Raw genomic sequence first — 26,505 nt, forward strand, 5'->3', positions numbered from 1 at the left:
CTAGCCATTGTTAGCATTACCATTTGATAACAACACTATACATGGTATTTTGTGAACAGTGTAGCAACATGTCCACAGTCCACCAAAATGTGCTACGTAGGGCAATATATGGATATTATATCTATATCTTAAGACAGCATAATATTATGACACCTATGACACCTATAACACCTCAAAAGAAAACATTTCATGAGCCCAGAGAAACAACCTATGTGCAGCTTTATATTTGGATTTATCTCCTATAACGGGATAAGTCATATCATATAAAAGCCCTATTGCCCAGCCTTGCCTTTATGCTTGATGGAAATATTGATTTGATTTCAGGATATATATATATATATATATATATATATATTGAATGATACAAAAAAGTATATCATGATTGTAAGGGAAACACATTATTTGGCCTTCTCTAAAAGTGATCAGTTCCCAGGCCTAAGCACAAGCCAAAACGACTATCTAATCATAGCACTGGTTTCAGTGTTTTCGCTGAGCCTGATCGGACTGGGGCAGAAGACTGAAAACGCTACTGCACAGTCCTCCCCAAGTACAGCTCCATGTATCAGCCGAGAAAGCACTTTTAAATATCCTAACTCAGGCAGACTGACAGAGGATGCCCAACTGTTAACTTTTATGTTAGTCACTGTCTCAGTTCTCCTCAGATCTGAGTTGCTTCCAATAAAGCTTTTCAACTTAACTCATCTCTGACTCCAGGAAACTCCATCTTTGGTCGACGTATTAAATAATCAAATCTCTGCAACAATGATCGACATTTTTTCCCATATCGCCCAGCCCTAGAACAATGTGTGTAACCGATTCACTGTGAAGGAAAAATGACGGAAGTTTGTATGGTGGCAGCCACCTTTGTGCCGAGTTCCGAATACAAATGGAACGCACTATAAGGCTTCACTTCTCTCGTTCGCTAGTCTACAGCAGCCCCTCCTTACATCGCTGTAAGATGTGAGTCCTATGGAGTATTTCTGAATAATAAGTCTGCACACAGGCAACACCAGTTAGTCCTGGAAAGAGGCGGATCAGAAAAGGTGGAAAGGAGAGGAAGACAGAGGGAGGGGAGAAAACAAAATGGTTAGAAAACAAAATGGTTAGAAAAAAAACGTACTGAGAAAGAACACTGATACTGTCATTATCATCCCACTCAAAGTACATAATATCATATAATGTCAATGTTTATATATATATATATATATATATATATATATATATATATATATATATATATATATAAATATTCATATATATATATATATATAAGTGAATCTTATTAAATTAGATAAAAGTACACTTCAGCTGACTGTTATAAGAGGCAGACATACAGTAATTATGTTAAGGGCTAGTGCACATATTTTCAGTTTGATATATTACAATTGAAGCGCTTGAGTTGCTTGTTGCTGTGACATCAGTAGACTGAGCATTTTGTTTGCTGTGGTCCAGTGGGTAGTGTTTCCAAAATGTTCCCATAGTGCTTTGTGCTACATGCTGCTGATGTGTGAGATGTTTTAAAAGATAATTCTCCAGTAGTCTCTCACTGATCGAGTACTTTTTCGATGATTTTGCATCAATGCACTTCCCGCAATCTGGTCCACCTCTGGACCAATTTTCTAATATTACCCATTTGTTCATTACAGTTCCAAATGAATATCAATTTATCTGATATCATTAATTAGGAATAACTATAAATTAGACTGAGGTTTCAGGCCCCATCCAATTGTAGCCTTGTCCCTCCCTGGAGTAGTGGGAGCCATCAGCAAATTGGAGTAGAGGAGTGAAGGTGAAGTAGTCCTGCATTCTTTGCCAGTCTGTGAACATGAGTTTCTTTTTTAAAGGTTCAGACCTTCTCGGGTTTTGGGCGATCCTTTGGTTTCCTGAGCCTCGCTGGTGGCCACCAGCCTTGGATGGAGTAAGGAGAGATGACAGGGGGGTGAACTCAGAGAGTTGGCCCTTATAAATTCTGTCAGCATTCTGTATAAGGGTGAAGAGGTAGGTAAAAGAAGTACAGAGGGAGGAAGAAGAGTGTGTGACATGTTAGTGTGTAGAGCACTGTGGTGAGCTCACAATGAGCAGGAGAAGGAGTTATTACAGCTGGCCAAATTTAACATTTAGGGACACATATTTTTATATAATCAAGTCTGGTCCAATAGAGCTCCAGGCATCACGAGATTCAGTTTGCTCACATCATACCATGGCAGGCAAAATACGTTACTGGTTACTGATTCAACCTGTCAGAGTTCATTGCACACTTAAAATACACAGAGATTTACCAATATGAATATATCTGATCTGTATAATGCTTTTAATGAGTTTGGAAAAAGCCGTAGAAGACACTATTCGAGACCTGCAGTATCCTAACTTTATTTTCAACTTCCTTCTAGTTCCCTTCATCTTAATCCAGAGAGAAACTGAAAGTTTGCATGAACCTGAAGGGAAACAAATGGATACAATATGGCATTGTGACAACTCTGGAGTCTACTGGCTAAAGTTAATGTCATTGGCGTTGGAAGGGAAAGTGTCACAACTACCTTTTGGCTATTACAATCCATGATCTTCACTTTTGTGATTAAAACGGCATGAGAAAAGATGAGTTGTCAGACATATTGCTTGATTTATGTTGACTAGTATATACATTTACAGAGGCGAACAGTATCATTGCTTGCCACAGGGATGTTACCGCTGTTGCGTGACAAGAGGTCTAGATATAGTTTTCCAAAATTGGTGTGGAAGAACCTGATCACACAATCCTGACTGTAAATCTCTGGGGAAAACCTGGAAGTTTTACTTTTCTACATATTGTATTTATTCAGCTGTGTAATTTCAATTAGCCTAGCACTGTACAGTACCACTGTATGCCTTATAGCAAGAATTCCCAGATGTATGTGCAGATGCACACAATTGAATATACCAAGTATAATGTTTACCACTATATATCATCAGATGTTACAGAAATTTGCTCTTGTCAATTTTGTTGTGATTTGAGTCCCAAAGGTTTGCCATCTTTAAAAAGTGGGTCACTATATAGAAAGTTTGTGAAATGTGGGTTAAGTGGGCTGTCAGTAAATATGTGATTACACTACCTTCAATGTGATTGGCCAGTTGTAAATTTCATTCATTTTTTGACACAAGCCATTATGAAACCCAAGCAGGTGTGAATAATGCACCATGTAACACCACAAGCATTATTCTATGCAACAAAAAACATGCAAATGAAACAAATGAACTCATCACCATGCATGAGGGCCATTTACCATGGTAAGTTAACCTCTGTGATACTGATAGATATCACTAGAGGGCACCTGAGTTCCACATGAATGGATATCTAATAGGATTGAAGTGCATGATACTATACCTAGAGAAGATTAGACCCTTACACAGCCAAACAAACAAACACATTGCAACTCATGTTAGTTAACCCCATCACAGCAGAACATTAAAATAACCACCCACCACTTTCCACTCAGCCGTTTATATACACACATATACACACTGTGGTTGGTGTGTGGTTTACCATGTTGATGCCCTCTAGGTTTCTGTGACAGCTACTCCATCTAGTAACGAGTCAGAACTCTGGTAGACCAGCGCCCTGTCAAATTCTTTTATATCCCACACACTCTGTGGAAACACACACACACACACACGCACACACACACACACACACACACACACACACACACACACACACACACACACACACACACACATACACACACGACCAGGTCACACACATAAATACACATATTCTGACCTAATTTTCCAAAGAAAAGCAATTATAAAAGCCAAGAAAAAAATTATAAATGCCATATCTCACTGGACACTTGTTGGATTTACACTCCAGGCTGTTGACTCTGCCTGTGTAAATCCAGACATACTGTAGATGCATATACATGCACTGGCATGCAATCAGACTATTAATGCAAACACATTGGAGGCAGAAAGTAACAGGATCAGGGAATAAAGTGAGAGAGAGAGGAGAGGAAAAAGACGGAGGGGTCACCTCCAGAGGGGCTGGGTTAGAAACTGATTCTGCTGGAGGTCTGGGACAGCATGAAGATGGTGGAGGAGGGCTCAGAGGCCAGGCACTGACGCTTAGACTGCCAAGGAAGAGAACCAGAGGGTGGGAAACAGCAGGAGAGAGGAGGATGAGGGTGAAAGGTGGAGAAGATAAAAGTTCTGAAGATTATTCTATTGGCATAAATAGACCATATGGCATGTTGATAGATTTATCAACATGCCATATGGTCTATTTATGCCATTTGATGAGTTCTGAACTATACACAATTAACAGAAGTCTCAAACTTAAGGCCTACAGGCCCCCAGTCGATTTCATGCGTGCCCACCACACCATCATATATGTAATATTATATGGTGGGCTTCTGGTTTCATTAAAATATTATTATAATGGAAACATGGTTAGGGTGAGGGTTGCCCCGGGCAAGCCCCCCCCCACACAGGCATGAGTCAGAAGCCGAAAGATCCGTCACGGCGGACCCCGTGCCCACCCGGCACAGGGACCCACCGTCCATCCAAGGGCCAAGACGCCCAGAGCCAGCCCCCGCCGTGCAATTGGCTCGCCGCCCACCATCCCCCTCCCAGGAGTCATGGCAAGCCACGGCCAGGTCCCCCAGGGCTCCCTCCGACAGACCGACAGCCGACCCAACAACCCCCGAAGCCGCCAACGCCCGAGGCTCCACAGCCGCCCCAAGGCTCCACAGCCACCCCCCAGTCCAAAACGCCGACCCCAGCCAAGCCGAGAGGCGGGCGGGACACAGGTACCCGGGAGGGACAGCACTTGCACTAGCGGGAGCGCGCATTTTTGAGCTTGAGGGTTAAGCAAGGAATTGGAATTCACCCAATGTCTAAGGGGAAGCCATGCAGGCTAAAAACGTGGTTGACGAGGAGGCCACCTGTCTCGGCAGCCAAGGGAAGTTTGGTGAGGGGGATGAAGTGGACAGACTTGGAGAACTGGTCGATCACTGTCAGGACAGTGGTGTTGTTCTGGGAGGGGGGGAGACCGGTGATAAAGTTCACTGCAATGTGGGACCAGGGACTTTGAGGAATAGCCAGGGGGTTTAACAAGCCATGCGGGAGGTTGATTGGAGGATTTTCCTCGGGCACAAATGGGACAGGCAGAGACAAAAGTGACGTCCTGGGACATCGAGGGCCACCAGAAGCACTGTTTGAGGAAGTGGAGAGTGCGTGCAGTTCTGGGTTGGCAGGCCAGTTTTGATAAGTGTCCCCATTGAAGGACCTCGGAGCGGACAGGTTCGGGTACATACGGTCGGTTGGGAGGACCAACTCCGGGGTCCCTCAGGACTCTTTCTGCCACCTGCCAGGAGGCCGCTCCAACAACGCAGGTGGAAGGAATGATTGGTTCGGGGTCAGAACTGGGTGGGTCAGGGGAAAACTGGCGAGACAGGGCGTCAGACTTGACGTTCCGGGAGTCGGGGAGAAAGGTGAGGGAGATATTGAACCTGCCAAGGAACAGGGCCCATTGTGCCTACCGAGAGTTGAGGCGTCTGGCGTTACGAGGCTCTTGTGGTCTGTCCAAATGATGAATGGGTGTGAGGGGCCAAGATGACGGCCAAGAGCTTGCGGTTTCCTAAGTTGTAGTTGACCTCAGCTGGGGATAGTTGATGGCTGAAGAAGGTGCAGGGGTGGAGCTTCTGATCGGTGGGGCTCCTTTGGGACAGAACTGCTCTGTGTTGGAGGGAGCGGTGGTAAAAAGTATTTTCAACCGCTCGAAAGCAGTGTCCGCCAGTAGGGTCCACCCTGCTGTAATTGTGAATTAATCGTCTGTAGAAGTTAGCAAAACCAAGGAAACGTTGGAGCTGCTTACGGGTGGAGGTGGTGGGCCAGTCGGCGTTGATCGTCTCCGGATCAGGGGAGAGCTGACCATTCTTGACGATGAACCCCAGGAAGGGGACAGAGGGGGTGTGGAAGACACACTTCTCGACTTTTACAAAGAGCAAAGGTTTGGGCACCCCTGTAAATGTTCATGATTTCCCTTTATAAATCATTGGTTATTTGGATAAGACATTTCAGTTAAATATATCATATAGGTCACAGTGATATTTGAGACGTGAAATAAAGTTTATATGATTTACAGAAAGTGAGCAAGAATTATTTAAACAAAATTAGGCATGTGCATAAGTTTAGGCACCACAAAAGAAAAATGTGCATCCTCTTGCAGAAATAACAGCATCTAAACGCTTCCGATGGCTTCCAATTAGAGTCTGGATTCTGGTGGAAGGTATTTTGGACCATTCCTCTTTACAAAACATCTCCAGTTCAGTCAGGTTTGATAGTTTGCCCTGGCACAGCTTCAACTCTGTCACTGATTCCTGGACATTGTTCTCCAGAATCTGTTGATATTGCAGACTTTCTGCAAATCATATAAACTTTATTTCACTTCTCAAATATCACTGTGTTTGTCTCCTTTATGATATATTTAACTGAAATTTCTTATCCAAATAACCAATGATTTATAAAGGAAAATCATGAAAATTTACAAACTTTTGCATACCACTGTATTTCTATCATCTGTTTTTGTTGTTTCATGAAAACAAAATATACTACATATACTTAAGAGAGAAGGATCAAAGATAGACACATATTTCTATAATCAAATCAAACACTAATAAAATACATTGAAGTGGCTCTGTGATGATTAATTAGCCATTGGTCTTCTCTGTGACCGTCAGCTGATTGGCTGTAAAAACAACAAAAGCTCTGGAATGTAATGTATTTAATGTATTGTATATGTATTGTTCTGTGTAGCAGTGTAGCTCACAACAATAGTATCTGTGCTCACAACAATAGTATCTGTGCTCATACAGAAAGGTGTGGTTTCACTGACAGCTTAGACCAGGAGGGGGTTGTGCTATGTAAATGTGATGTTTCTGTCTCTTGGCTCCCAGAATGTGTAAATCTTTGAGGCTAAAATTCTCCCTAAAGCAGTTTTAGGAGTGCCTACATTGAAATAGCCATATCTTCTTCAAATATTATCTGATTTGCATGTGTAGGACATTGTTGGAAAGCTTAGAAATCACACTTTCATAGTCTGTAAATAACTCAAAATGTCCCTTGATAGACTTGTGACCGGTTTTGCCATGGCTGGACACATATGAGCTTGCCGCGGAGCATGATCCGATTAGGAGTGCGAAGGGAAATGGCTCCGCTCACCAGCACTCCTGGGTGTGCGAAGCTACTGAGCGTGGGAGCTGTGAGTGGTGTAGAGTCTTCAGCCTGTTATGGCGTCTCTCAAGGAGACGATTGTTCATACGAATCGCCAGTTCAATGAGTGAGTCTAAATTTGGTGAGTCATCAGCTTGACGGTGGTTAATTAAGCGAGTAGCGACGTTTCCAGAGATCTGAAGTCAAAGGGCCTGATTTACTAAGATTCCAAATAGAGAGCGCTAAATTGCATGCGCGAGCATAAAGACTGCGCCTGCTACTGGATTACGTTTTGCGGGTGAACTACTAAGATTACGACCGCAATTGACTACAGGCTCAGAAGTGGTTAAGACCGCCCTATTTATATAAGCGCTATTTGTGATTTTGAGCTCCATCATTACCTGACGTATCAAACAAAGAAGCAGCCACTTCCAGCAGCAGCAGCCACTTCCAGCAGCAGCCACTTCCAGCAGCAGCCACTTCCAGCAGCAGCAGCCACTTCCAGCAGCAGCAGCCACTTCCAGCAGCAGCAGCCACTTCCAGCAGCTGACACTCGCCACGAGGGATACTACCCACACGTCACCTAAAAACCGAAGCTAAGTTGTCTTTCTAGCTTATCCATAGTAGTCTGTAAACAAGTGCAGTACTCTCCCTCTGAGCCGGGTGCTAACAGCCTAGCTTAGCACATTCACTAGCAATGGCTTCTTTCTCTCTCTCCCACTCTCCTGCTCCCTCTTGCTCCCCTGCTCTGTCGTGTGCTCAGTGCTCGATGTTTAGTTACTCCTCTGCCTCATTTAGCGGTAATAGTATGTGTATTAAATGTAGTATGTTTCTGGACATGGAGGCGAGGATAAGCCAGCTAGAAGCACGGCTCCGCACTGTAGAAGCTAGTCCTCTAGTCGCTAGCATTAGCTATCCTTCGCCTAGGAGTGCGAGCCCGGTAGCAACCGCAGCAGCAACTGCAGCCACCGCTACATCACAGTTAGCTACAGCCCCCTCAGTAGTTCCCGAGCAGCCGGGAAATCAGGGAGAGTGGGTGACTGTCCGCGGTGGGAAGCGTAGCTCTAAACCGCAGCCCCCGGCTAGCCACTGGCCGACCCACGTTTCGAACACATTTTCCCCACTCAGCGACACACCCGCTGAGGAAACGACTCTAGTTATCCGTGACTCTATTTTACGGAACGTAAAGTTTTCGACTCCAGCGACCACAGTCTGTTGCATTCCTGGGGCCAGAGCGGGCGACATCGAATCTCATTTGAAGCTGCTGGCTAAAGCTAATCGTAGTTTCAATAAAATCGTTATTCACGTCGGCAGCAACGACATTCGGCTTCACCAGTCGGAGGTCACTAAAATTAATGTGGAGTCGGTGTGTACATATGCCAAGACGATGTCGGACACCGTTTGTTTCTCTGGACCTCTGCCAAATAGAACGAGTGATGACATATATAGTCGCATGTTATCATTCAACAGCTGGCTGTCAAGGTGGTGCCCTAACAATAACGTGGGCTTTACACAGAACTGGCAAAGTTTTTGGGGAAAACCTGGTCTTATTAGACGGGATGGTGTTCATCCCACTCTGGATGGAGCTTCCCTCCTTTCCAGAAATATGACAACGTTTATCAGAACCAAAACGTGACAACAAGCAGTCAGGACCAGGAAACAGAGTTGCAGTTTAACACGCTTCTCTGTGTTTCCACTCGTTCAGTCGCCCCCTATAGATAATAACTATGCTATATATAAAGATAAAGCTATATATGAACATAGATTTAGGATTAACACAGTGTCTGCCTCTAGGGCTCCATACATTAGACAGTCACGGAGAAACAGGAGAGGAGTCATTCATAGTAACCTCGTGAGAATAAACACGAGGACATTCTCCGAGCCGAGAACGAACAGTTTTAAGTGTGGTTTGTTAAATATTCGTTCTCTCCGCTCAAAAGCATTGCTTGTGAATGAACTGATACACGAACAGGATTTTGACTTGCTCTGCTTAACAGAAACATGGCTTCAAGTGAATGATTATGTATCTATAAACGAAGCAACGCCTCCTTCCCACACCAATGTTCATACCCCTAGAGGAAATGGCAGAGGTGGAGGGGTCGCAGCTATATCTGACTGTATACTTTCGCTCACCTCTCGACCCACGTGTACTTATGAATCATTTGAGCACCTTACTCTAAGTCTTTTAGACTCAAGTATTAAACAGAATAACAGACTCCAGCTTATCGTTGTATACCGACCACCGAACTCCTACTCCGACTTTTTAAGTGATTTTGCAGATGTTTTATCTGATTTAGTTCTCTGTTCAGATAAAATCATCATAGTAGGTGATTTTAATATTCATGTGGACGTAGCCAATAATAGTCTTGGCTCGTCTTTTAAAGCTTTGCTTGAATCAATTGGCTTCAAGCAGCAGGTTAACAAACCAACACATCGTTATGGACACACACTTGACCTTATCTTGACGTATGGTATTGACATACATAACTTGGTAGTATTTGATGAGAATCCTTTGATATCGGACCATTGTCTGATCTCATTTGAAGTTGTACTTACTAATGTTACCGATCCTAAACAGCAGCATTATTACAGTCGCTGTTTATCTGACAGTTCAGTTGAAAAATTCACTGAACAGCTCTCGCCTGCCCTCCAGCCATGTTTTATCACAGAGGAAGACTATAGAAACATCTCTCCCACGGAACTTAATGGAATAGTGGACAACACAAATTTAACCTTGCAAACAGTTCTAAACACTGTTGCTCCTCTTAAGAGAAAGGTTATCACCTGGGACAAGTCTTTCCCCCGTGGTACACAGCCCAAACTCGAGCGTTAAAGCTCAGTACACGGAAGTTAGAAAGAACGTGGCGTTCCACACATAATGACAGTCACTATGTCTTGTGGAAGAACAGTTTTGATATATATAAAAAAGCTCTTAGACATGCAAGAACTTCTTATTACTCAGAGTTAATATAGAAAAATAAGAGCAACCCCAGGTTCCTTTTCAGCACTGTAGCCAGGCTGACAGAGAGCCATGATGCAACGAATCCATCGATCCCTCGATCGCTGAGTAGTAATGACTTTATAAAATGTTTTAATGATAAGATAGAAACGATCAGCGATAGAATTACCAACCAGTTTAGTACAGCGAGCCTAGACTTAATCGCGGCTCCAGCTTTACATGTACTGAATCATTTTATTCCTATAAGCCTCCGGGAGCTGACCTCACTGGTCTCCTCCTCTAAACTAACTACATGTCAGTTGGACCCTATACCAGCTAGACTCCTTAGAGAAGCTCTACCACAAGTTGGTAATATTTTACTAGATCGAGTAAATATGTCTTTACTGAGCGGCTGTGTCCCAAAGGCCTTTAAGATGGCAGTAATTAAGCCATTACTTAAAAAGCCTTCTCTCGACAGCAGCATTCTGAGTAACTATAGACCGATCTCGAACCTCCCTTTTATTTCAAAGATTTTAGAAAAAGCTGTAGCCACCCAGTTGTGTGATCACCTGTGTAGCAATAATGTATTTGAAAAGTTCCAGTCTGGGTTTAGAACCCACCATAGTACAGAGACTGCACTACTTAGAGTAAAAGATGATATTCTTATGGCCTCTGAAAAAGGACTGGCTTCTATACTGGTTCTGTTGGATCTCAGTGCAACATTTGATACTATAGATCATGAGATCCTGTTACATAGACTAGAACAAGACGTTGGGATTAGAGGATCGGCACTTGTCTGGTTCAAGTCCTATTTATCGGACAGATTTCAGTTTGTTAGTGTAAACGAGGAATCCTCCATACTCACTAAGGTCAACTACGGAGTCCCTCAGGGTTCTGTGCTTGGACCTATTCTTTTTACCCTGTACATGCTGCCATTAGGCAACATTATCAGGAAAAACAACATAGATTTTCATTGTTATGCAGACGACACCCAGCTCTATGTATCTGTACGACCGGACGACCCAAACCCATCTATTAAACTCCAGGATTGTCTCATAGACATACAGACGTGGATGAATCGTAAATTTCTGATGCTTAACACAGAAAAAACTGAGGTCATGGTCCTCGGGCCAAAAGATATAAGAGCAGCACTTGGAGCTCTAAACCTAGGCAGTAACACTCCAGTCCCATGAACATATTAAGCATATATGTAACAGCCTTCTTCCACCTTCGCAACATCAAGACAATTAGAAACATTATATCAAGACAAGACTCTGAGAAACTTATCCACACCTTTATAACCTCTAGGCTGGATTACTGTAACTCCTTACTGTCTGGATGTCCTAGTAAGTCCCTGAGAAGCCTTCAACTGGTCCAGAATGCAGCAGCACGGATACTGACTCGAACCAGACGACGTGATCATATAACTCCTGTCCTGGCTTCTCTTCACTGGCTCCCAGTGAAAAGTAGAAGCGATTTTAAAATACTTCTACTTACATACAAGGCCCTGAATAATCAGGCATCTTCTTACATTTGTGACTTAATCACTTTATATCAACCGAATAGACCGCTGCGCTCCTTGAACTCAGGTCTACTGGTTATTCCTAAAATAACTAGAAGTAGAATCGGTGGTAGAACATTTAGCTACCAGGCTCCTCTCCTGTGGAACTAACTTCCGCTTTCAGTCAGACAGTCTGACTCGGTCTCTGCCTTTAAGGTGAGACTGAAAACCTACCTTTTTAACATAGCCTATAGTCGAAGCTAGATCAGGTAGTCCTGATTAGAATAGTCTATCTTATGCTGCCATAGGCTTAGACTGCTGGGGGAATTTCCCATCATGCACTTAGAATGAGCACACAGACTTTGCACCAGCCGCACTTTCTCTACCCCGTCCTCGATTTTTCATCCCTCACCACTTACCCGATGTACCCCCATGAGATGTAGCACATAAATCTACATATAGCACATATCTAACTGATTTTAATCTCTTACAGCTCTGCTGACACCAGTGAACGACATGAGGTCAGGACAGGAAAGAAGACTCTGTCATCCCCAAGTCTCTGACCACAACAGCCTTCACTACAGGCTGTGATAAACCCAGTGATCCAGATGATCCTGGCATTTTTTTTTTTTCCTGGTAGTTTTTCCTTACCCTGGTCGAAGGTCTAAGGACAGAGGATGTTACCAACCCTGTGAAGTCCCGTGAGACAAACTATGTTTTGTAAACTGTGGGCTATATAAATAAAGATTGATTGATTGATTGAAAGAAAGCTATGGACTATGGATGTTGCGGTAAAAAAAAAAGAAAAGGTGCTGCGCTCTCCTCCTGACTCACCTGCAGCTCACTGACAGCTGCCAGGGGGCGCTCTGCTGTTTCTCTCAAGATTACACATATGTCTACTTTCAATGGATGTGTGACTTTTTTGTCAATAAGTAAATAAATAAATAAAGAGGATCATCACAACTGCTTTTTAGTCCCAGTCCGTCCCTGGTTTCATCTATGTTAATTCAGTCAGGCTGAGTTTCCATTACGCATGCCAACAGCCTTTGATCTGACGTCAGAGGGAACGGGACAATCGATATAGATGATATATCTATGGCTGATTCAGATAGTTACATTAAATAGTGATTGTTGTGATTATTTTTTGCATTTAAATGTGCCTGGAACTGTGGAAACCTGCCTGTGAGTTTTTGGTGACGTTTGCGCACTGTGACGCCTGCGCTTCACCATGCACCGAGAGTAGACAGGTTAGAGCTGGACCCGTTAAGGTAAAGCGGGGTTCCCCGTTCCTCCGGACTTAACCGGGGAGCATAGGTACGACCCCTCCTAGACCCACAAACTGCAGACCAAGCCCATACCAGTACAAACACACATTTCTCTTCTGGATATCTATAATTTATTCAGATATACCAAATAAGAAATGAATGTGCGTCATCAGTGAACGCGTAGTTGAACATGCTCTGGAAAAGCGTAATTTCCTGATTTACAAAAGTATTTTTGCTTATGGATTTCTCAGAGGATATGTGCGTAACTGCAGCCATGTGTGCGCACCGCTGTGCCAGTTAAGACCTGCCTTTCAAACGTGCTAAATATAGACACAAAAATAAGCACCACAATCAGTTTCAGGTTTGATAAATCACTTTGGGCGTGCTAAAATAACATATTTACATTACATTTTCCCTTTTTTTACGCATAATTTTGTGTACACGCCCCACATTGCATATCAATTAAGGCACGAACGCTAAATGGGTTGAGAGTGCTATTTTGCCCGTCTGAGGGAAACACTGATTGTTGCGCCCTATTAGTAGATCAGCATCAACGCAAATCTACTTTTTTGCACGCGCAAAGCTTTAGTAAATCAGGCCCAAAGTGTCATAGAAAGTGGCAGTGGTGACGGAATTACCTAGGCTAGCATTGTGCTAGCAGGTTTACTATGAATGCGATCTTAGCATTGTCAGAGGGATACGTGGTGGGTTGCAAGTTGAAAACATTGGAACAGGAAGCTGGAGCATTTACCAATTTCTCTGGAGAAATGTTCGGGGATGGGAACATAAGGTTCACATGGAATAAGTGGCGGAACAGAAACTACAGGTGGAGATGGATTAACGGCGGCGGGAGCTAAGATGACCGGGGGAGACACAGATGCAGGTTGGTGAAACAATGTGGCGAAACTAGCTGATAACTCACAAAGTGAATTGACTACTTCCAAAAGTAAAGTGTCAAGACGACCAATGAGTGTGCCTTGCGCCGCTAACGCCTGACGTAAATTATCCCCCTCTGCGGGGTCCATGGTGGTCAGATCATTATGTTATGTTCTCCTTTAACAGAAAGATTTAAGGAGACTTGGACCCGAAAATGCAGTGGAGTGTGCAATTACAAACAATATTTATTAAAGGTAACAAAGGATTGGTACGAGGCTAAGAGGGTAGTTAGCATGGGAGCTTAGGGAGTTCGCAGATGCAGCTGTGCCGGGAATGGCGAGAGTCAATGTTGGTGAAGGATCCAATATGGAACAAACTCACTGATTGTAGAGAGGCAAGGAGAAGTCCCAGTCGCTTTGTGAAGCGTAGCAATCGTAGCTCTCGGGTAAACAGAGATGTCCGTAGCTCTTGGGAGGCAGGAGACATGGTGACCACTGGAGATGACACAATGATCTGACGCTGGTGAACGGGTGGCTCAGGCTTAAGAAGCCTCCTGATTGCTGATCAGGAGCAGGTGGGGAGGAGCCGCCGCAGGTGTAGCAGATCACCAACGTCCTCAGAGAAAGTAGGTCAGCCACATCCCAACGCAGCTATTGAGCTAGCAGGCCGTACTATATTTCGAACGGACCGAACGGACCAAACAGCCTGCTCATGATACCTGTATGTAGACCTCTCATTGCAAAGAGCAGGCCCTCAAATCGCACAGGATCTTGCCTGAGAGAGCCATGGCTACAGGACTGCTTGAGTGAGACTATGGATGAACTCATACACAATTTGATTTTAAAATTTCTTATATTTAACAGTTGCCAATATATTGTTAATGTAACACAATAAATTCCCAGTTTTAGGATAAATATAGTTCATCCATCCATCCATCTATTTGTCCTAAAGCCAGAAAATGTGTTTTAACAATTCTCAATTGTTAAACAGTGTGAATTACAAACAACAGTATTTTAAACTTCACCACCCAAAAAATGTCAGGTGGCAAATCAACAGACTTTATAGCAATAAAAAAATAGCCTCCAATGATGCAAAATGACGGGATTTGCAGATTTTGAGGATTTTTCTCAGACAAGGAAAACATTGATTGATCAAATGATGTCTTGATTCCTATTTATTTAAGGTATTCTTTAGCAATTTGCGGTAAAGAATACCTATAGAATACCTTAACCCTGTAAGACCGACAAGCTAAAATCCCATGTCTTTGTCCACAAAGAGGATATCAACAGACAATTCAGTTCTGGGAAAGGTGTAAATGTTCCTGAATGTGGGGTGTGGATGTAAGTGGGGGTGTGCATGTTTTTCTTTTAGTATGATAAGTAGAGACCATAAGCTAAACCATTGACATTTACATTTAGGGCATTTAGCAGATGCCTTTGTCCAAAGCGACTTACAATCAGCAGACAGTATTGTCTGCCTTGAAAGCATTTCTACCCTGAGGACTTGGTCCACCACCCTATCTATTCCTTCAGATTATGTACTACAATATAAAAAGCATATTTATACATGTTAATTCATGCTTTTTTTCCCAGAATGCCACCAGCAAGGAGAGAGCCATGTGTGCAGGATGTGATTGATATCATCCAAACTGGAGAGAGTGAAGTTGAGATGGAACTCAATGACACTGATGAGAGTGATGAAGACTCAGAAGAAGATGTCTGTCAACAAGTGGACAAAGAAAACCAACCATCCATGGACTGTCCAGCTGATAATTACATGGACATCGAGCCAAAAACAAACAAACACATCATGCACCATGACAGGTGTCGCAGGCCGAAGAAATATTTCATCAGTCGCAACACAGATTTTTCTGGTCTGGATTTCATCTTCAAGCAAAGAGAGCCCAGCAACACAGACAGTGACATCATGAAGCCCTCTGAATGCTCAGAAGAGACCATCCAAGAGATGTGCACACCTGCCATTGGATGTACGCAAGGACATGAAGACAGAGAGAGGATGCTGCAATAAAGGATACACCAACACACAATGCAGCAAGTGTAATGTTCACCTTTGCTTTTCAGAGGACAATAACTGTTTTTAGGATGTTCACTAACAATACAAGTTTGTCATGAAAAGAAAAAAGGAATGAAGAAGTTGCTAGAAAAAGCTAAGTTTTATCCTGTTTATTTTATTTATTTATTTTTTTAAATAAATGCTTTCATAAAAATATGACTAATGTGTGTTTATTATGAGTGTTATATATGTGTATGGGGCTAAGTAAGCAATCAACCTGTCACGATCCATTCCACATTTCACATTTGTTGTTGTATTGTCCTCTGCTGCTCCCGTGTGTTTGCTTTCTCTCCCAGCAGGGGGCGTGGTTGACCCAGTTTCTAAGATGACGCCAGAGATGACTCCACCTGCGCAGTTCCGGCCCAGCTGTTCCTGATCAGTGACCGCGGACTTATAAGGCGGAGCTTCGCGCATCTCTGGTGCCAGTTCCATGTTTTCACTCTGCTGGTAAACACGTATACTTACCTAGCTCTTTGAAACTTTGACTCCTGCCTGGTACTTACCTGAACATTCCTCTCAGGTCACCACGTCTCCTGCTGCTGGGAACGACACGGAGCCTCCTGCGGATTCCACACTTCCGGGATCGCTTCCTCCTGTCGTGTCTCCAGTTTTGCATCAGCACCATTCCCACGAAGCAGCCGCTTCGCCACAGACTCTCTGGAACAAGCATTACTCCTCCGCTACACCCTGAGTGAGTTCGTTCCGTTCTGGAACACCATACGAACAGTGTTGCCACGAGAGAGCTGCTGTGGATCCTGGCTCAGCTGCCATTCGTTCACTTAGACATACTATCGTGTTGTCATTTCCTGCTAGCGCTTGTAACATCTGGTAGCTAGTAAAGATACTTTCATTTACATACCTCTGTCCTGTCTGCATTCAGGTCCTCCTATCACATTCTCACCGTTTCCCTTAACGGAAATGTAACACAACCCTGCAAATGAATCCTTAGTTGTTCTGAATTGTTGTTCAGACAAAGTGAGTACAAATACAGAAATTCTGCTACCACCAAAGCCCAACGTTGCAAAATTACAACGTTTCTCTAAAAACATACATTAACATTTTTTTTCCAAAAACTCTTTGATTTCTGCATCAAAGGCCTCCTACAACAACATCTGAAAGGTCAAATTATTTTTTTTAGGTTTTTCTTAATTTGGGTCTTACAGGGTTAAATAAATAGGAATCAAGACATAATTTTTTGATGCTAATAAACACTAATATACTGGTCTGACTTAGAAATGAAGGAGCACTACACAAAAAAGAGGAGGATTCAGAGGAGATTTGTGACTTACATCCAATAGAACACGGACAAATCCAAAACCAGCATACATCTGCTGACCCACATCAATTACACATTAGTGCTCAAAAGTGGTAAATGTACATTAGTAATGATGTAATTGTTTTGACACATTATCTGTATGTAAACAACATGTAACAACAATATACCCACCTGGATGCGTTCAGTGGTGGTTGGCCACAGCGCCCTCCAGATCACCTTCTTCACCACATCTGGCAACAAACTGGCTGTTATCAGCAGAATTATACTCAGCCAGGCCGGACCACTGGACAACATCTGCAGGAAAACATAGTACATCCTCTGATAGTTGAGAAAGGGCCTGGAGGAGAGGAGAGGAGAGGAGAGGAGAGGAGAGGAGAGGAGAGGAGAGGAGAGAAGAGGTTTTTAGTTTTATTGACTCACTTAAAGGGAAATAAAAAGGTCACTCAACACAAGATTAATTCAACAGGAAACAAAACCTTAGAAATTTAAAATAAACTCCCCTTCCTTCCCCACAGAATGTGTTGCCCGTCACAGCCAAAGAGGGCGCTAGTTGGCCCAGCGCAAAAACGAGTAAAACATGAACATTTTTTTTTTTTTTTTTTCAAAATGACGGATTTTCGTTTTTTTCAAAATTGTTCAACTTGAAGTTTGTAAGAAGCGACTAAATGCTTCAAGAATACACTTGGCTACTTAATATGCACGCACAGAGAGAGCGAGAGAGGGAGTGTAGCACTTTAGCAGTTATTGAGCGTGTGCAGTGCGGAATCAAAGCGTGATTGTCATCAAAGCTTTGTTGACCAAAGGAAGGCAAGGAAAACCCGACAATAACCAAACTGTGGCTGAACTTCTTAACAAAGACAGAGACAGATCTCACTTCTGCTATGTGAGTGGACTCGTTAGCATTTTAAGCTAGCGATCTTTATGCTAACATCACCACAAAAACAACAAACAGATGGATTATTCAACGGCTGAAAGAGAGCATGACACACACAGTAGTTGTCTGAGATGATGATGTGATGTCAGCACCGCTCTATCTCCTTATGGGTGAGTTTTCATTAACGTTGTTAATCTACATAACGTTAGTGTTCAATCACATAAAGGGGTTTTTTCTTTTAATAATCCACTGTGTGTTTCAGAACATTATGTGGCTGCATTGTTATTAACTAGCTAGAACGTGCTGATGTGCATGAATCATGTGTGAATGACACAGCTTTGTGTATGTAGTATTGACTGTGATGCTAATGATTTAGCAACAAGCTGAGAGTTAGCACATCATCAGCTCATTCAGTAACAGACTGATCCATCCACACTGCACGACAGAGCCACTTCAATGTATTTCATTAGTGTCTGCGGCAACGAGGCAGTTTGGTTTGATATTAGAAATATGTGTATCTTTGATCCTTCTCTTAGGTATATATAGTATATTTTGTTTTTCATGAAACAACAAAAACAGATGATGGAAATACAGTGGTATGCAAAAGTTTGGGCACCCCTGTAAATTTTCATGATTTTCCTATTATTATTATTATTATTATTATTATTATTTCCCTTACATTTCAGTTAAATATGTCATATAGGAGACAAACACAGTGGTATAATGAGAAGTGAAATAATATAATAATATGTATATGATTTACAGAAAGTCTGCAATATAAGCAGATTCTGGAGAACAATGTCCAGGAATCAGTGACAAATTTGAAGTTGTAGCTTTTTTCTTTGGACAGTATTTGGGTCCAAAAATAGTCAGTGTCAACAGTGAAAAAGAAAAGGCTTCCCCAAGTCAGTGGAACCACATCTGACACAGGACGTCATTTTTGTTGCACGCCCAGCACACTACAGCGACCATAAACCTCACTTAAGGGTTCCTTAATCAGCTAGTGTCCATGACACTCACTGACATCACAGGTAGCCTTCAGAATGTGCCATGCCTGCAGTACGGAGGTGTAGAATGGTGTTGAGCCAGAGAGATCCACACCCTATGGTTGTAGATTGTAAAGCACTCTTTTTGCTGTTCTTAGTCTGAAAGACGCAATCTTAGACTGGATGTTGATGAGTCCCTGCTCTCCAACCACAGGCAGGAAGAGAACCACTGACCTCACCCAGTGTTTACCTGACCAAAAAAACTCCACAATGGCTCTTTGGATGTGTTTGTGCCAAAGGGTCAAGGCAATCAAGGACTCAATCCCAATTCGTACACTGAAACCCCTCACTGCCCAAAAAAAGCAAAGTAAAACAATAAATAAAAGTTTAAAAAAAAAACATATGTAAAACTATTACAAAATAACAAATTCATGGGTTATAGGGTAGGCCATAGTGTTTTGAAAAGAGGAAGGTTTTCAGTTTGCTTTTAAAAATATTTGTGGAAATGGCCTACCTAACGTGAGATGGAAGACTATTCCAGAAATATGGAACGCTGAAGGAAAATGAGCACTGGCCTGCAGATTTGGTTTTTACCCTAGGGATTGTCAAGGGGCCTGCGTCCAGAGATCGCAATGGGCGCGAGGGGGTGTAGGGGATTAACAACTCTGACACATATGAAGGTGCAAGTCCATTTAGTGCTTTATGGCTAGGTAGCCAAGGGGGTGCTGTTGAGTGGAAGTGGGTTTGGCATCAGAGGCAGAGTGAATTTATGGACAATAAAATTTAATTTCTGGCTTGAAATATGAAAACAACCACTAGGTGTCCATGGCAAAACTCAAATAAGGCAATACCAGAAAAAAACAAAAGGAACAAAATTTCAAATGTCACAAAAATCGGCCAGATTGACAATCTGCTAGCCACATAGTACGCAGAGTCAGTGCTTGACACGCAACATAGACGAGCAAACATACAGTGGTATGCAAAAGTTTGGGCACCCCTGTACATTTTCATGATTTTCCTTTATAAATCATTGGTTGTTTGGATAAGAAATTTCAGTTAAATATATCATATAGGAGACAAACATAGTGATATTTGAGAAGTGATGAACAATGATTGTTCAACATCATGGTTTAGGGGAAGGATACACAAAGCTATCTCAGATTTAAGCTTTCAGTTTCAACAGTGAGGAACATTGTCAGGAATTGGAAGACCACAGGCACAGTTCTAGTTAAGGCTCAAAGTGGCAGACCAAGAAAAATCTCAGATAAGCAGAGGCGAAGGATGGTGAGAACATATCAAAGCATTTTACTGCTTTCTCTTCCCCATCTCTTGCCGCTCCTGTCGGGGCTCGCGCACCATGAAGCTTCGGACTTTGCGCTCATGTGGACGCGCAGTTTAGTTGTGAGGCGCACAATGAAGTTTCTCCATGTCATCACACATTTTTCATATATAAAGAACTGAGGTATTTGTTTGCATATTACAAACCACTGTTACTGGATATCTACGCGTGGCTGCTGAAGGGAAAGCAGCTTGAATTGTAAACCTTGTCTGATTTTGCCTTTTCCCCACTCATGATGGTCACAGCTGTGTGGACAGTCATCAAAATGCAGACATTTTTTTGTTTTGCCCTGGTTGACAGTGAGTGACGTGTTGTCACTTTTCAGCACCCGTCTTTACGCACAACAGAAGCTCTCTTCTGACTCTACCAACCAGGCTTGTTTTCTTGGCTTGTGATGTTTTTGCCAACTCAAAGTGAAGTAAAAAAGTTATGTCCCTGCCCTTTCTTGTGTAAGGCTCCACCATGCAATTCCAACACCACACTGCCTCCGAGCCTCTAAAGATGTGCGTAACCATGTCTTCATGCCGCACAGAGTCCCCTACTTCCTGCGGTACTGGTTAAAACAGGTAAAAACAGCAATAAAATGTGACAGCTTTTTGTTATTCTATAATTTCATAAATGCAACAAATTATAGTTTGTTTACAGTGGATGACAAAAAAACTTGGAAACAAAAATGCAATTAGTATCTTGTATGACCTCTTTTTGCATTCTATTTCTGGTCCTGCTTGTGTAAACCACAGCGTTTCTACTGTGGTGTGGTACTCTCGTATGGGGGTGTTTTTCTCTGCTAGGGCGTTGCCCTGTCGCCTCTTAAACTCATCCTCACCCATTGAGTCTTCCATCTCCTCCAGTGCTGTGACATATTTAAGGCTCGTGCTAAGGAAGTTCTTATAGTCAATGAACAGTGTTTCCATACCCTTTGAAGGTTCACTCTCGCCTGGTAAACTAGTCGTAGCGTTAAGATGGTACATACATGTTGTAAGGATGTTTCGTGCCCTGGACCACTCCTGTTCCAGGCCTTCCAATTCTAGTTCGTTGCCAGCCATCTCACTTCCCTCTTGGTTCCTGATCAGTTTAACCGAAAGGATCAAAGGCGGTTGGCAGTTGAGCCTCGATAACAACGATAAATGATACTCCCGCCCTACGATGTCGATTCTTTGATGTCGAGTGTCAGCAGCGGTGTTGAGTCTCAGCAGCGATGACGCACGGCTTATTGAAGGGTAAACGATAGCAAACGATCGCGTGTGCGCAAAGGCCGGCTATTGACAAAAGATCGTAAAATACAAATTAATGTTACGCAATATCATCAGTAGTCCATAATATGGGCCTAAACTAAGATAATACAATGGTTTTCATAATTTGTATATTTCTATTAACAAAGAAAATACTTAATTTTTATAGCACTCGCTTCGCTGCTTTCGACGCCATCTTTCTTATGTGAAAACACGCAATGCATTTTGTGTAGCCCTAGCTCCCAAGGGTGGTCTCGGAAAATCTCAATATTGAAACTTAATTTAAATTAAACTCGCCCCTCAACTTAATTTTTCTGAGAATCGGGACAGCACTTGCACTAGCAGGAGCGCGCTTTTTTGAGATTGAGGGATAAGATTGAGGGTTTAGCAAGGAATTGGAATTCACCCTTTGAGTTAACTAGCCTCATAAAAGTTTCCTGAGAAAGAGGGGTGAGCTGAGATAAGATGACCGTGGGCTGGATTGATGCTGCATCTGCTGCTGTAGGGGCATTGGTGCAATCTATTTTCATAAAGGTCAATCTTGGATATAAAAAAACTCCATAAATTCATCAGCCGAAAAAGTTGCTATTTATGTAGTGTTATTCTGAGTAAGGCTTGCAACTGTTTTGAAGAGGAACCTGGGGTTATTCTTATTGGAATTTATCAGTTCAGAGAAATATGACGTTCTGGCGCCTAACATAGTTTTTATATGCTTTAAAGCTTTCGGATCATAGGTTATAGTGAGCCTTCAGTTTAGTCTTTCTCCATAGGCGGTCAAGTTTTCTGCATTTCTTTTTCTGTCTGTCTTCGAGTTTTTAGTGGAGCAGCAGAGTTCAGGATGGCAGCTAGAGCACTATTGAAGCTGTGCATCTGGTCGTCTAAACTAGTGTGTGCGCATCAGGTCCGGTAGTGCACCTGGGAAGGCAAAATACCTTACATTAGAGTCGCCCATGCACAGAAACCTCGGGGCAAAAAGCCCGCAGTTCATGATTGCTGGAGGGAGACTTGGTGGGTTCGACTGCCAGCATCATTAGCATCAGCGGCCCCGGCTGCAATGAGCATGAGAGTTCTCCTCGCCACCAAGGACGTTTGTGGAGGAGCAGGAGCAGCAGATGTTGAAGACCTGGGAACCGGAGGCCTGCCGAACACCAGTGATCCCAGGGACAGAACCGAAGCTTGGGAGTCAGTGGTCGAGACCGCAGAGGAGGCTCCGGGGGAAGACTCCGGAGCGAGCCGCAGTATGTGCTATAGAAGCCCTTGACGCCGGCCTAATCCCAGGCTCGTCATAGGGAGCAGCTAGAGCCGGGAACGTTTGGTCCGTGGAGTGCTGGATCCAGATGGGGTCCCGAGGGAGATGCAGGTGACATGGGGCTGGAGATGCAGCAAGAGGAACGCTTCCGTTTATCAGATTCCAGTGTTGAACCAGCATCCAGGCTCGCCTCAGAGTCGACATCAGAGTTTATTATTTTTTATACCCTGCTATGGGTCACGTCTCATAGAAATGCACTTTTTATATTTAAACCCTGCTACAGACCTGCTATTTCATATTGTGCAATAAGAATTTGATGGCTGTATATCCTTTTAATGTAGTACGCTGCAACTGAAAACCCACCTCACGTTAACTAGGGTCACTTTTTCTTTTTAATGTCCTTGACCCATACACTGGTTGTTGTTGTTGTTGTTGTTATTGTTCTTCGTTGTTAGCTGTATGCACTTTCAAGGTGAAGTCAAGTAAATCTCGTTGTACAACTTGTATAATGACAATAAAGGCATTCTATTCTATTCTTCTATCAGTGAGTGAGGCATACTTATTGGCTAGCTGCAGAGCACCTTCACTCCTTGATGGATTGAAGGGGGGTAGTGAGATCTTTTCCTTTCCTTTTGCTGTTAGGATCCATGAGGATGTTCCTGGAACACTTATCCAACGAGTGTGGAGTCTCTGTGGACTGAAGCCGGTGAACGTATTCAGCTCCATTTGACGACGGAATAGATCATCGATGAGCGATTTAATGGAGCTCAACTCTGCTTTAATGTCTGCAATGGTGGTAGGATTTGCAGATGATCCCCCATAATCAGTAAGTCAGTGTACTTTCTCAGTACTATCCGTGTCTTTACGCAGTGTAGCCGTTGCTTCTTCAACAGGCCTGCCTGACAGATACTCACTGTCGGGTCTGGCTGGTGTGGTGGATATGATGCTCACCTATCTAGAAGAAACAATAATATCTTGTGGTCTTGTATGCCCCACTGAACAGGAAAAGGCTGACTCAGTTCTACACACTTTTTCACCATACAGCACCACTGTACAATATCACAACAAATTTAAAAAGCCTTTTAAATCAACAAACCTATTGAAATAAAAATATTGATTGAAAGACAAAATACCCATATTTACATGATACAATTTATAAATATCATTATAATAATGTCACAAATTAAGAAAATCTTGTCCATGATTGCCCTGTTGGGTACACAATAAGTCTGATCAATATTTACAATATTTACAGATGTCTTCAAGTCAGTTTGATAGGGCTGTGGAAATGGCCTTGTCGTCAGCACAAAGGAGAGCTACAAGCCTCCAGTTCCTCAGTAAGACCAGGTGTCCTTTTTTTAATGTAGCAGTGAGTACACTGCTCACTGACAGGACACGGAGAAACCCTGTTCTGAAACTGTCACGATCCACACTCCATAGACATTCCATTACTTTCTGTTGTTTTCCCTGCTGCTCCGTGTTTCTCCTCTCTCTCTGCAGGAGGCATGGTTGACCTACTTCCAGAAGACACTGGTGATTGAGTCCACCTGCGACTCCGCCCGCACCTGCTAGTCATCAGTGATCAGAAGGACTCTTAAGGCGGAGTCATCCCTCTCACCAGTGTCAGTCCGTTGTTTCAACTCAGCCGGTAAAGACCTACTTACCTTGCTACGCAAAACTATCTTTGACTTTCGATTATCTACTCGATACTCACCCTGCGCTCCCTGCAGGTCACCACGTCTCCTTCCATTTGAGATTCACGGAGCTCCAGTGGATTCCACCATCTCCCGGGATCATTTCTGCCTTTCGTCTTCTCGCTCTGGTTCTCCTCATTTCCAGTGAAGCTGCCACTTCACTTCCTGGTTCGTCTCGCCTTCTCCTGCCGAGTGAGTCCGCTTCTTCTGGGAACCAAGACACAAACTCCTGCCATTGAGGAGCGGCGGCTCCTCCAACACCCAGCTGCAGTCCGTGTTCCCTGCTCGCTCTTACATTACCTTCGCATTTAGCTTCTGTACCTAGGCTAAATAAATACTGTTGTTCTTATAATCTTGTCTCCTGCTCTGCATTCGGGCCCTGTTCTCTTCTCAGTCGCTCTTCTCTAGCAGCTAATGTTGCGACCCAAGATGAGTCTTCGTCGTTAGACTCACTGATTGATCTAGCCATTCGTTTAGACTGCTGTATCAGGGAGAGGCGACGAGAGAGGCGTCGTTTTCCTCTCACACACCGGCGACACTAGTTACTCCCAAGATCGTCACACTCCCAGTTCTTCCCCCCCCCCCCATTGTTCCCGTTCACGACCCGGTTCCCATGCAGCTGGGCAGGACTCGTCTAACGGCCACCGAAAGACAACGCTGGATACAGGCTGGAGCCTGCATCTACTACGGTGAACCTGGTCACTTCATTGCCTCCTGTCCTAGCCGCCCAAAAGCTTAAGCGTGTGCTGGTGAGCAGAGCCATTTCCTGCCCGGCTCCAACCCGAGTGACTTTGGCGGGGCAAGTGAGGTGGGAGCAGGCGTCCTTGTCTCTCACCTGTCTCGTGGACTCAGGAGCTGACGAAAGTTTCATGGACAGTCATTTTGCAGAGCAAGCTGGGGTTCCTGTGGTTCCTCTTCCACAACCTAAGACCATCTGCGACCTAAATGGCAACCCGCTGGCTGAGGTGACTCATCACACCATTCCCCTCTCTATCATCCTGTCTGGAAACCATCAGGAGGAATTACAACTGTTACTGATCCCGTCTTCCTCCGCCACCGTCGTCTTGGGTCTCCCATGGCTAGCTCTCCACAATCTGACCTTTAACTGGTCAACAGGACAATTAGCTAGCTGGAGTATAAACTGGAGTCATTCCCGCTGCCTGAGATCCGCGCACCCCATGCCAAATTCCCAATCAACTCCTCCTCCTGAACCACCCAACCTCTCCGGCGTCCCTGAGGTTTACCATGATCTAGCTGAGGTATTTTCAAAGGACCGTGCGCTCTCTCGCCTCCTCATCGTCCCTACGATTGCGGCATAGACTTGCTTCCAGGAGCCGTCCTTCCTTCAAAACGACTATACAATCTTTACAGAACTGAACGCAAGAGCATGGAGGACTACATCAATCAGTCTCTTGCTGCCGGTCTCATCCGTCCATCTTCCTCTCCGGTCGGCGCTGGATTTTTCTTTGTGCAGAAGAAGGACAGTTCACTACGCCCTTGCATCGACTACCAAGGCCTCAATGACATTACTGTCAAGAATCGTTATGCATTACCCCTGATGGACCCAGCCTTCAGTTCCCTAAGCAAGGCGCGGATATTTTCCAAGCTCGACCTAAGGAACGCCTTTGAATATCTCGTCATGCCCTTCGGCCTGACTAAAGTCCCCGCCGTCTTCCAGCACCTTGTTAACGACATCTTATGAGATATGCTGGACAGGTTCCTCTTCGTCTACCTAGATGACATCTTGATTTTTTCCGAGACCGAAGAGGAACATGTCCAGCATGTCCGCCTGGTGCTCCAACGTCTCCTGGAGAACAGGAGTTCGTTAAGGCCGAGAAGTGTGCCTTCCATGCCACATCTTTTCCCTTACTAGGCTTCGTGGTGGAACAAGGTCGCCTCTCTCCCGACACTTTTAAGATCGCAGCTGTGAAGGAGTGACCAACCCATAAAACCCGGAAGCAATTACAACGCGTCCTTGGGTTCTACTTCTACCGTCAATTCAATAAATACTACAGTC

At 43.7% G+C, this 26,505-nt stretch overlaps 1 protein-coding gene across 1 annotated transcript in view; it reads right to left on the bottom strand.

The window, feature by feature from the left end:
* Window positions 1-4,006: 4,006 nt before the first annotated feature.
* Window positions 4,007-26,505, bottom strand: part of LOC310926689 (phospholipid-transporting ATPase IH-like) — a 182,482-nt gene continuing 159,983 nt past the window's right edge. Inside the window, exons 32-33 of the mRNA XM_083888875.1 lie at window positions 17,286-17,451; window positions 4,007-4,103 (exon numbers count right to left, since the gene is read on the bottom strand). Of these exons, the coding sequence (XP_083745001.1) occupies window positions 4,023-4,103; window positions 17,286-17,451 (247 nt within the window). The 3' untranslated portion in view covers window positions 4,007-4,022. The remainder of the gene's footprint in view (window positions 4,104-17,285; window positions 17,452-26,505) is intronic.

This window comes from Microchirus variegatus (assembly GCF_963457635.1).
Source record: "Microchirus variegatus genome assembly, chromosome: 5".
NCBI lineage: Eukaryota > Metazoa > Chordata > Actinopteri > Pleuronectiformes > Soleidae > Microchirus > Microchirus variegatus.